The sequence below is a fragment of the Dama dama genome, chromosome 30 (genome assembly GCF_033118175.1).
Source record: "Dama dama isolate Ldn47 chromosome 30, ASM3311817v1, whole genome shotgun sequence".
Taxonomy (NCBI): domain Eukaryota; kingdom Metazoa; phylum Chordata; class Mammalia; order Artiodactyla; family Cervidae; genus Dama; species Dama dama.
This window is the reverse complement of record NC_083710.1, coordinates 31,325,693-31,338,277: the sequence shown is the minus strand read 5'-3', so window position 1 is coordinate 31,338,277 and position 12,585 is coordinate 31,325,693. Positions and strand designations below refer to the sequence as shown.

Genomic DNA, 12,585 nt, shown 5'->3' with positions numbered 1-12,585 from the left:
TCTTGCCTGGAGAATCCAATGGACTGAGAAGCCTGGTTGGCTACAGTCCATGGGGTCGCAGAGAGTCAGACACAACTGAGCAAGCATGCATTTTCCTTTATATAGGAAGTTTACTAAAACCCACTTGTTTTCTATCTAAGTAAGTCTGGGCCATCAATTGCTCAGACCACTACTGGTGATTTTCTTTCTCCACCCCCCCCCCCACCCCCCGACTTGTGCTTCTAATTGGCCATGATTAGCTTGCTAGGGAAATAGGGAACCTTGTTTTAAAAGAGTTGACCAGTGTCCTAAATTTACTAAGAATTAAAGCACTGATTATAGGATGGGGCGGGAGGAGAAATGAGGAAAGAAATGAATCAATGAATTTCTGCTCACTTAAACTAATGTCACAAAATCTGCATCTGGGAAGGGTGTTTATAAGTTCAGAACTAATAAGCTCAGTGGAGTGCAGCTATGAAAGTCACAATCTGGTTAAAGTTAAACTCTCAAGTTTTATATGTGTACAAGCATATTGCTCTTTGATAATTTCCTTCTAGTACTTATTTCTTGACTGCTCACATTTTTACTATGTGATGATTTTTAAAATGTTATTCAAAGTTAGTTGACTTAATTCACTTAACAGATTTTCCTGTAACTTCTAGTCAAATAGTGTCCTTTCTGTACAGGCCCTCCAGTCCACCAGCACAGAATAGAAAGAGGCTCTGATTTCATGAAATGTGAATTTCTGACAATATTTTTTTTAAGAACTTTTGACCAGCACTCTCACATGACTGACACATTCTCACCCTGTTTTCTGTGTTCCATCTGTCTTTCTGCGGGTGTATTCATCCTCTATTTCTGAAAGTAGTTGACTAAGAGAATGCTAGGCACAGAGAAAGGGCAATTCCCCCCTCCCCCCCAAAAAAAAAAACCCAGAGAATTATTTAATTTTGGCTGATGCTACTCAATGGGTGGAGGTTTCTTACACCAGGGATAAGCAATGCCACCACTTAGGTTGGGCAAATCCCCAAGATATCATTTGACTTGATAGAGGCATGAGAGCGAATACATCACTAATGCCCAGTTCCATTCTCTGTGAACATAAAAATGGCAGTTTATTCCACTCTAGATGAGTTCAGGAGCTATCTCTAAAAATAGTCTCAGATAAAAAGTCAATGAAAGTGCAAGTCCAATTTTCACTAATTCTCCCATTAGTGAAATTTCTACACTCTACATTTTCTATCAAGAAAAGAGGGTTTTTTTTGGTGAGCATGGGGGTATACCTACATTAACTCTCTGGTCCCTACAATCCTTTTAAGGGGCCAGGCATTACAATAACTCTATGGTACAGTCCAGGACTCCTGAGAAAGAAAGGTTTTACAAGTTCTTTTATAGTTATAACTAACCTTTACAGTTACAGCTTATACTGACATTTAAATAGTCCACAAGACTGGACATCCTCATGTTACTAGTAAATTGATAATGAGAGCATTAAACAGGTAACAAAGAAGCATGCCCGGGTAGATGTTGAATGACATAATACGGAAAATGTAAATAAGCGTCATCTTTCTCTTAAAGTAATAACCTGTGATCACAGAATCCTAGAATTTTAGAGACAATGGGAACTTCGTGCTTACTTAATTCAAACTCTTTCATTTTATGCAAGAAGAAAAGAATGGCCCAGAGAAGTTGTTACTTTCCCCAGATCACACAATTAATTAGCATCAGAAGTAGAATTAAAATCTGATTTCCATTTCACCATTTCCTTGACAAGATGTAGAAAAATTAGAAGTCATTGATCTGTTCCACATTAGATTGCTGCTCTGTTTCCCTTTTGGCTTTGTCACTCTGGATTTAAATTTCCCTGCTTTATGCACTCTAGTTCAAGAAGTTACTGCCTCAACCACAGAAATACCCTGAGAACCAGAATCACAGTCTGACCATCTCATTTCCTCATCAAGAAATGAAGGCCCAGTGAAAGTCTGAAACTTGCCACAGTAAAAGAATGAGACAGCGTCTAAGGAGAGCCTGCATCCCTGTCTCCTTTTTTTCTCTAGAGTTCAGTGGACTTTATTGCAATCAGGTCCATTTCATGCTATTTAAAGCATTAACATATTTTTTTACATTTAATAGCATGATGAATTCTTTCACAAAGCAAGTAATCACATTTATATATCTGCCTCAATTTGAATTTTCCTAGTAAGGTGTATGTGTATAGACTTAAGCATAGTACACATGTAGCCAATAAATTGTAGCCATCTAATGACATAAAGGAGAAGGAAATGGCAACCCACTCCAGGATTTTTGCCTGGAGAATCCCAGAGACGGGGGAGCCTGGTGGGCTGCCGTCTATGGGATCACACAGAGTCGGACACGACTGAAGTGACTTAGCAGCAGCAGCAATGACATAAAATCCCCATTCTCCCCTTCCATGGCCTAATATAGTCTTCCTCCACCTCCTTAGCATCCTCCCTCTTGTCCATCCCAAGTGCCTGCCTGTGAGGGAAATAAGGACCATTATTATTTCCATCCTCTCTCCCTATAACAATTTCCCCATTGATTCAGCAAGATTGTGGGGTAAGGACTATGAGCAGTATAACTTATGTGATAAGTTTTTACTCTGTAAAACAACACTCTATTTTAAACATTGCTTCTCTTTTTAACTGGACTTAAGACTCCAGAACTAAAGAGACAGCTAGAGAAATGGTGCATGTATAATTTGGAGCATACCCTAAGATGAGCAAGTTTAGATTCATCCTGGGTTTTAGCAACTCATTCTGATCCTATGCATCATCAAAGATTCCTTTATTTCCCTTCCTTGTTTTTCCCTCCCATGAGTGGATCTACTGTTGAATCATGTCCATGCCATTCAATGATTATCTCATTGTAATGAGGTCAGAGAGGAGCAACTTACTCCTGTTTGCACTGTTCCCAACAGCCATGAAAGACTATGTCTTCATGCCCCCAAATTGTATTAATACAATGCCCAATCTTTCTTGAAATATCTATAGCAGAGTAGTGAAAACCATTTTAGTGAAGTGGCTGTCATTTCAAGATACCAATAAGTGAGCTACAAAAAATCATGATGCTATTAATTTAATACGCACTTGATAAGCTTTAACTGAATGATTGTAGGCCATTAGTAAAATAACCAGACGTCATGTACTATTGGGTACTAACTGCTCGAGGAAGGTAAAACACAGAGCACTTTGTTCCACCAGAGAAATAAGACCTGACTGGAAATCTCGTGATGATTCTATAATATGGTTCAGTGCTATATCCTGAGTAGAAAAGATTGAAATATACAATTCAGAAATCAACCACAGGTTCAGTAGTTTAACCCTCACTATAAAAACTAAAAAATGGTTTAGAGTATGATTGAGCATGGTCTCTACAGATACATTCAAATACCAGTTCTTACTATGTAACTTTGGAGAAATTATTTAAACTCTATGTACTTCTGTTTTCTCACCTTTAAAATGGGTATAATAATAGTACTCACCTACAAGGATGTACTTTTTGAGGATAAAATGAATTGAAATACATAATATAAAACCCTCAGAGCAGAACATGATATATTATAAATGTTCAGTCAATATTCTCTACTATTACAGGAAACCAATGTATTCATACAGTAAACCCAGTAAAATCGTTTTGCTTCTGCTTTCTCAAAGTCTTAAGATACAATTTCACATTGTATTATTAACTCACCATCTAACTCATTATTAACAAATAACAAGCTCCTAATCATTGGACTGCTGGAATTCTTGCATGCTTTACCTATGATCCTGTCACTTAATTTTTAGGCATTCATTAGCTTCAAATATTCCATTGCCCAATATTAAAAAAAAGGTAAGAATGCTCAAATTTTCTAATTAGACAAAATGAAACACTGACACAGAATACACTTTCAATGATCATACATGTGTTCATAACATCTCAAGTCCTTACTGGAAAAATAATCTTCATTCCAGAAAGAACATGAATAATTTTTTATGAAATAAATCACTATAACTTCTTTAAGGAGATTGACAAAGATATTTCAAACTATTTGTATGCAATGTTTCTAACATAACACACTTTATGAGCATGCTGAGGAACATTTACAGAGCACAGACTATATAAGCCATCAAACTGTCACCAAACATTTACTGAGCCCCTATGTCCATAATGATGATGATGTCTGGTAAAGCACTATTGTTAGAAATCTCTAAAACTAAAATGGAGCTGGCTTTTATTCTAAGCCTAGTGTATTTTTAAATCAAGCCACAGGGAAATGATTACTTTTGTTTCTATTCAACCAAGACCTGCACACAGAGTTTATGGAATGACATAATATCCTTCCTGAAATCAGACCGGTATGTAGGACCAGTATCCTTCACACATAACCAGTTCCTGAACCTTTAAAAACAAATCCTAATTTCCAAGGAAACAATCTCATCAAATGCTGCTCACTAGAATACATATTGTTCCTTTTGGAAACATTACAATAAGATTTTCATGATTACGAACCCCAGCTTCCCCTCTAAAATTCAATATAATCTTAAACTCATTTAAGTGGAAGTTGTATTTTTGTAATGGCTCTAGAAAATCCTGGTCAATTTATGTATCACCAATATAATAATTTAGCTATTTAGTTAGTCTGCAAGGGGCTGGTTATAAACTTCATAAACATATTGTATATGTGTAGGTATGTGTGTATGTCTTTTAAATGGGCAACTGAAGTTTCTTAGGAATGCTCATCTTTCTACTCTACACAAACCTATCCTAAGATAAACAGCACCTTTTAAACTATTTCTGGAGCATAAAGAGCTTTAGTGATCTCCCCCCATCCGCCTTGAGAATAAAAAGGGACACCTAGCAGCTTGTAATCAGTATCCTCTCCTGTCTGCCTTACAAAGCTGGTGCTTCTGTCACAAGATTTGTTTTGAGGTTAGCAGACACTTTTATTTTTTACTAGAAGAACAATATCAACAAATCAGTGGCAACTGCTGACATAAACGTACAAACAGGCAGAGAATGTGACTTTGGTTGTCAGCCCAAAGGCCTTAAGAATAGAATTTTAACTTTCTCCTGTCACTAACAGTGTTCTAAAGAATCTTGGCAGGGTGGAAGTTAGTTCTTCCCCCTCTCCCAATTAAATAAACAAGTGTCCAAGTTTTAAATGTGACAGAGCGTGAGGAACCTGCTGAAAAGCTCCTAAAATCCGTACTGAGGAAACCTGTCTCATTTGTTCTGTAGACACACATTGAGTCTCGGAAACTGATGGTTCACTGTCCCGTCCTGAAGTTTTCTGTGGACTTTACCGTTGAGTTATGTGGCAGCTAAGCGCTGTCACTGTTTGCTTAAAACGGCAGCATTTCTGAAAGGTATGCGCGGCGTGGCATAGAAATCCATGTATTGTAAAGTGAAAACAGTCATTTTTAAAAACGGGGTTAGCATTAAAGAGAGCCCACAGAAATCAGAATTAGCAACAGCCTTCCGCTACCAGCGACTCACCTTGTTGAATTTTAGTCACTAGCTGATGGCGTGCTAGAATCCGGCTCATCCTGTAAGGAGAGCGTCTCGTAGTCTGATCAAATCGCAAATACATCTCCTGGCCCTCAGGTGTCATGGCATTTAGATAGTAGCAACCTGAAGCTGGGGTCCGGGGTCCCTGACTCAACATCCCGGCAGACTTTCTTCTGCCCCCTCAGTCTGCCCTTGTGGCGGTTTCCGTCTGCCTCCAGCCTCAGTCACTGAGCGAGGCACCCAGCCCGGCAGAGCTCAACAGACCCAGCGATTTTTAAAAAAAAAAAAGAAAAAAAGGAGTGCCAGGAGCCACAACTCAGAATTCCAGCCCTCGGCTCCCACGTGACCTCGCAGACCCAATCGGAGGGAGGCAGGAGACGGGACGGGGCGCGCCCGGCCGCGCGCCCGGGAGAGGCAGGTCCCGCAGAGCCGAGAGCGGCGCGGCGGGGAAGCCCACGCGAGCACGGCCCTGCCCTGTGGCCTTGCCCTGCCTCCGCGCTGACGAAGCCCGGAGAAGCGGCCCTCACTGGGAGTTCAAAGGAAAAGAGACAGGGAGGAGAAAACGGCAGCAGAAGGAAAACAATGCCTGGGCACGGGAAAAATCTTTCTGGTGGTAAAGGTTAGGGAAAGCACGCTCGCCTTCTCCAGGGCAGCTGCAGCCCAGCCGGGTAGAAGATCTGGGTGTGACAAACGACGTACGTGAAAAGCCGCTTCACATAAGCATAAAGCTCTGAGTATAAATTGCCACCCTTCATTACAAAGAAATAAATAAAGTTTTTCCAGTGAAGAGTAAACTTGAAGTGCTTTAACGCCCTGAGTAAACACACTCCAGGCCCCTGACCCTCGGCATGGGAGGTTGAGCTCTTACGGAGGAGACAGGCAGAGGTCAGCGTCTTTGTTGAATATCTACCCCTTTAAATTTTCCACTTCCCCAATTTTTAACCACCCAGAGGCAAAATATTGATATTTTGAAAGTACCTCTCACATTTAAGACACTGCCAGGAATCATTGTAAAAATGCAGATTCATGCAAAGCTGCTGTCACCAAGCTGCTTGGGATCAATAGAGAAGTTATGCAGAAGGGCTAATACAGGCCTTACGGGAAAGGGGCCTCAAGAAGACACAAGAGGACACAAGAAGACATTAGAGGAAGCAAGAGGACACAAGAAGACACAAGAAGACACAAGAAGACATTAGAGGAAGCAGTATTATTTTTGACTGAGGTGATGAGAGCTGGCCACACAGAGAAAGAGACCTTTGGGTGGGATTTGAAAAAAAAAAAAAATGGGTGGGATTCTGACAGGCAGAGGCTGAGGAGGGTCTGTGCCCACATGTGTAGAGATCTGGAACCAGAGTGTGTGTTTAAGGAAACTGCCAGTAATTCCACCTGGCCGTATCAGAGTATACATATGGGAATAATTAGCGTTTTTCCCTCTATATTTTTCTCTTTAATATTGTTTGATGTGAAGAGGAAAAAAAAATCCATAGAAAACATGTTACCAAATTCTGAGCCTGGGGCTGAAGGAATAAAGTTCTTTGAAAAAGAGGCATATGGCCAAGTTGTTCTTATAGTTGGCTGACTTAAATATAGCCTGGCCTGGGATTTCAAATCCTAATAATGAAAAACTCTCAATTGAAAGTTCAACGGGGCTTAAATTAGGGCCTTGATTCTTACTGTGTGTGTCAGACCTAACATCTTTCCCTGTGGAACCTTCTGCAATTCTGGGAAGCAGCTCATTTCACATAAATATCTTCCTAGGTAAAAGTGAAAGTCACTCAGTTGTGTCTGACTCTTTGTCACCCCATGGACTGTAGCCTGCCAGGCTCCTCTGTCCGTGGAATTCTCCAGGCAAGAATACTGGAGTGGGTATTACTGTTCCAGGGGATCTTCCCAACCTAGGGATCAGATTGAACTCAGGTCTCTCACATTGCAGGCGGATTCTTTACAGTCTGAGACACCAGGGAAGCCCTATTAGGTAAATGAACACCTTAATATAGATCCCTAGGACCTTCACTGGAATATATTCTCTCTCATGGCAATTGTGAACCTCTTCTGATAATCATGCAAAGAGGAGGTAAGGGTCAGGTTTTCAAGTCAGCATTGATACAGGAAAGAAAAGGAAGCTCTCATGGGTCATGGTGTTCTTTTTCCGTTTTTATTTAGGATTTGATCAGAGTTTTTCTATTCCAGGGGATCTTTTGTGGACAGTGAAAGGGATCTAATATCTAGTGCCCCGTATGCAGGAAGCCTGGGCATGCATGGCAGAAAGGCTTAGCACTCCACTGCAATATTAGATACTCCAGAGGTCCACTCTCCCAGCTCAGATCCAGCACTGGCTTCTTCTGTCTGATGGAGATGAAGATATCAGCCACCTTATGTACACCTTTTGGTTTGATAGTCTAGTGCTGAGGACACCCCTGCTGTAAATACCTGCCAGTTATTACTTTTCAATGGGAGAGTATAGAAGACTAGAGAGAGCAAGAAGAAAGGACCTTGCAAACCTTGGATATGTCTGGAAAACCAAGCAAAGGGAAGGAAGCACAGGAAGTGATATACAGTTGCTTTTTAGCTGTGGATAACACTTAAAGAAAGACTGACCATTCCCAGTGCCAACCTTGTAGTTTAATACTGATGTGGCTGCATTTTAAAAATAAATAGGAATGATTCTTACTAAAGCACCTCAGTGTATCTTGGCCAGGTTACCATTTAAAAAAATCACAATGCTTCCTTTGTACAATAATGAACACATGAATACTCAAAGTCCTGAAGTGTTTTGTTCTGAAAACATCAAGATCATAAATACGTAGTCTTTGATATATGTAAACAGATACAAAATGTGAAACATAGTATTTCATAGGAGATGGCAATGAAGAAGAGGAATTGAATGCAAATTAGAGGAAAAAAGGAACCTGAATTCCCTGATTAAAAGAAAGACAACTTAGAAGACAGCCTAATTTCTCTAAAACTCAGTCTGAGTTTTAATAAAGGGATCTATGAAGGATCATGTATAACATCTTTGTCTTCCTGTGTCACATCCAACGTATTTTTTACGGTTAAAGTGTGTGTATGTTCAGTCTCTCAGTCGTTTCTGACTCATTGTGACCATATGGACTGTGGCCCACCAGGCTCCTCTGTCCATGGGATTTTCCCGGTCAGAATACTGGAGTGGGTTGCCATTTCCTCCTCCAGGGGATCTTCCAAATCCAGAGATTGAATTTCTGTCTCCTACATCTCTTGCATTGTCAGGCAGATTCTTTACTGCTGCCGAAGCCAATTGGTTAGAGTAGTATCTATAAATCTACACAACTGCTCACCATGCCAAGTAGGAAAATGTTTGAGATACAAGTGGTTGGTGGAAAGAAAGAAGAACCAATCTGGAGGGTTGCTTTTTAAACTACTTGAATCCAAAGGTTGTGGTTTCATGTCAAAGCTTCCTGTGGGCCCTCAGGCTCATACAACACACATTTTGTGTGTTTCAGAATACCATATTTAAGGCAGGTAAGTAACATTATTTTCTCATTAGAATCATTAATGTCTTGTTTTATGCTAATGTATTGCTATGAATCCTAAGCTCTTTCAATGAATTCTTTTATCATTTGGCCCCGGTGTCAGAAGAATCACCACTGGGTGGGCAGTTCTGCTTGTTGTAAATGTAAAATCAAGAAACTGCTGATAATTTTCCCTGGGCTGAAATGTCCTCCATGCATCTTGTGGACAGAGGTCTTCCTCTTCACTGGTGAGTGAGTGGATGAGGACCAAAGGAATCAGAGAAGGAGAGAGTGCTGAAAACCCAGGATGCTGGATTTCCTCCTTTCCAATTCCTTCAAAAGTGAGGAAAATGGATGGTACTAGTTTTTAGTTTTCACCTACTTTTCCTCTTTCCTAATTTGGTTATTAAGAACAATCTTCACTCAGACTATTCAGGGATGGGATAAACAGATCAATATTGGGAACCAACAAGAGCAGTGAATAGGGGAATGGAAGAGGGGGAGTGGCTAACAAAGCTAAGCACCTACTGGGTGCTAAACCTTATGCCATTTACATGTCACATTTTTAATTAATCTCCATGGAAACTCTCAGTGCTATCCTATTAATATAATTTTGTGGAAAAGGAAATTAAGACTCAGAGGTGAACAAAGGTCCCAGGTGATACAGCGACCAAGTGTAGAGCCTCTGTGTATCTCTAAGCTGATGATATTTTAACTCTTTCCACTATTACACATGAGGGACAGGAAAGGGAAAACTGTGGCACTAAAAGGGTGCTGGGGAAATTGGATAAGGGAGAAAATTTTAGGAAGAATATACTGAAAATCATCTTAATCCTATTTAATGGTATGTGATGGAAATATGGGTATAGGGTAGCTAAATTCTTGAGGTGGTTGAGATCAAGGTGTCATTAGAATAATATACACAGCCCAGAGCCTTTAATTAAACCAGTGAGAACTATGGGCCACCTCTGGAGTAACTTCAGACTGAGAGCTGGAGGCCCGCCCATTCCTTCCCCAATCCTACAGTGAAGAGGCAGCCTGATGGCCTCTCTGTTCAACAGCTCCTCTTCTGGAGGGTAGGCTGTTAGCCCTCTGCTTTCCACTCGTCTTCAAGGCTAACTCTGCATATTGGCTGGCCTCTTCGATGGCATTTCTTCCTAAGGCAAACACTCCAAACACAGCCAAAACTCTGAAATTTGACCTCTAAACAAAACTTTTGGTATTTAAAAATTTTAAGTCTTTTGATAGATGATCCCAGATTAGCGCTCAACGGAATTTTGTGTACATGTGGCAGAAAGTGAGGAGCGCTTTTACAGAAGCCAGGAATGTCTCACTGTGCTTTCATCTGTCTGCTTCTCCTTCTGTTCCTTCACGCACATTCCAGCCTCCTCATCAGCCTGTTCAGAGGGCGCCAAGGCAGTTCTGCCAAGTAGGAAAATGTTTGAGATACAAGTGGTTGGTGGAAAGAAAGAAGAACCAATCTGGAGGGTTGCTTTTTAAACTACTTGAATCCAAAGGTTGTGGTTTCATGTCAAAGCTTCCTGTGGGCCCTCAGGCTCATTTCAAGAATTTCTACCAGTTGATTTGTGATGCATGTGCCCCATTCTTTGTCAATAAACCTTTCCGGTATGCATACACCACATGCCCGCTGACCAATGCAGGCAAGCCAGGGATATTAACACACAGCCATGACCAGAACCATGCCCAAAACCTTTCATTCTCTCCTGATTCAGTTTTCCCACCTCTAGGCCTTGTCTCCCACATGGAGTCCAGATCTTACTGCAAAAACTTCTGGGTGGTAATGGATTTCCTTTTATTTTTGTCTCAGCCCTCGTTGCTCTCTTTAGTTAACTTCATCTCTGTAGGCCTTTCAGAGTGCATTCTCTGCTCTCATTCCATCCCCTGGGGATCCAGCCATCAGATCTAGTTCATATGGCCAGTGATTTGGCCTGATTTGTCCTGGGCTCACTGCCTACACCCATCCATTCCAGCCAAACCAAAATTCTTTCACTTTTATAAGTTGTTTCAAAGATCTGGAACTGTGTGATTTCCTACTCTTTCACCCTGTCAAAACCTACTGCCTTCAGAAACAGTTTCATGACTAATGCAAAAACTTTAGTATTAACAGTCATGTTAATACCTGTAAATATTGGTTATGTGACTAGATTAGATTAGATTGTTACATGCTAATATGGAGTCCATTTGTTCATTTCAACTATTATTCACATATCTTGGGTTTGGAAAAGCTATTAAAAATTTTCCAATCCAACCACCCAATTACTATACAAGTCATGGTCAGATCAATGAATGAATGCTCTACCCAACAAATGTGAAGTATATTACCTCACTGAGGACTACGAGCTGTTTAAGAAAGTTTTTGCTTATAATTTCAATCCATTGGATCTAATTCTGTCATTTGGAATTAGGACAAATCTATTCCTTCTTCCATGTGCCTGTTCTTCAGATATTTTTAGAAAACCAACCTCTTATAAGACTCTCCTTTCATAGGTTAAACATATTCCATCAAACCACACAACTTCTAACTATTTAGCAAGCTGATTGCTGTCTTTTGGATCTGCTCCAGTCTCTCAGTATCTCTTTAAAAATACTGTTCTTACCCTAAACTTAAGCTTTAGACCTGGCCAAGCAGAATAGTATATGGCACAGTGTGTGGGTACCTCCTGCTTTCAGGGGATTGCACTCTTGTTGATCCGGTCTGAGATAATGAGAGGTTTTATTTTTTTAATCTATACTTACTCAATCATTAACTCAGCATGGAATTAATGTGAATTAATTAATTAATGCCTGCACAGCACTGCAGTAAGTATGAAAGATACAATGGTGAATGCGATGTATTTGTCCTTGTCTCAAGGGACAGTCTGGCAGGGAAGAGAAAAAAAAAAAATCTCACTATTATACGAATGTTAAGTGCTAAGTGCTATCTCTATCACCTCAGACTACGTTAGAGTCAAAATAAGTGGTGTTTCTGTGTTTTCAGAAGATCTGTTGTTAAATGAGTGTTCTCTATCCTGTAATTAATAAATGAGCTTTCAAACTTAAGAGCAGGTTTTTAGCTTATTAAAATTACTATTGTGTTGTTGTTTAGTCAATAAATCATATTCGACTCTGCAACACCATGGACTGTAGATGGCCAGGCTCCTCTGTCTGCCAAATTTTCCAGGCAAGAATACTGGAGTGGGCTGCCATCTCCTCCTCCAGGGGAATCTTCCTGACCCCAGAATCAAACCCTCATCTCTTGCGTTTCTGACATTGGCAGCCGGATTCTTTACCACCAGTGTCACCTGTGAAGCCCCAAGGAATTATTGAGATATTTTTAACTCCTGATTTTCTCTTCCAACAGTTTTCAGTTCAGTTCAGTTCAATCGCTCAGGCGTCTCCAACTCTGAGAGCCCATGGACTGCAGCACACCAGGCCTCCCTGTCCATCACCAACTCCTGGAGTTTACTCAGACTCATGTCCATCGAGTCAGTGATGCCATCCAGCCATCTCATCCTCTGTCATACCCTTCTCCTCCTCCCTTCAATCATTCCCAGCATCAAGGATCTTTTCAAAGGAGTCAGTTCTTCGCATCAGGTGGCCAAAGTAT

At 40.6% G+C, this 12,585-nt stretch overlaps 1 protein-coding gene across 5 annotated transcripts in view; it reads right to left on the bottom strand.

Moving 5' to 3' along the window:
• The window catches only part of STARD13 (StAR related lipid transfer domain containing 13), a 224,781-nt gene that overhangs the window by 160,298 nt on the left and 51,898 nt on the right, over nt 1–12,585 (bottom strand). For 2 of the 5 annotated variants that reach the window (XM_061133699.1, XM_061133701.1), the window contains exon 1: nt 5,479–5,772. The exons of 2 other annotated variants lie outside the window; for them this stretch is intronic. In XM_061133699.1, coding sequence (XP_060989682.1) covers nt 5,479–5,647 — 169 coding nt within the window. In that variant the 5' untranslated portion in view covers nt 5,648–5,772. Of the gene's footprint in view, nt 1–5,478; nt 5,773–12,585 lie in introns of those variants that run through there. One more of the 5 variants, XM_061133704.1, reaches the window with a different exon arrangement.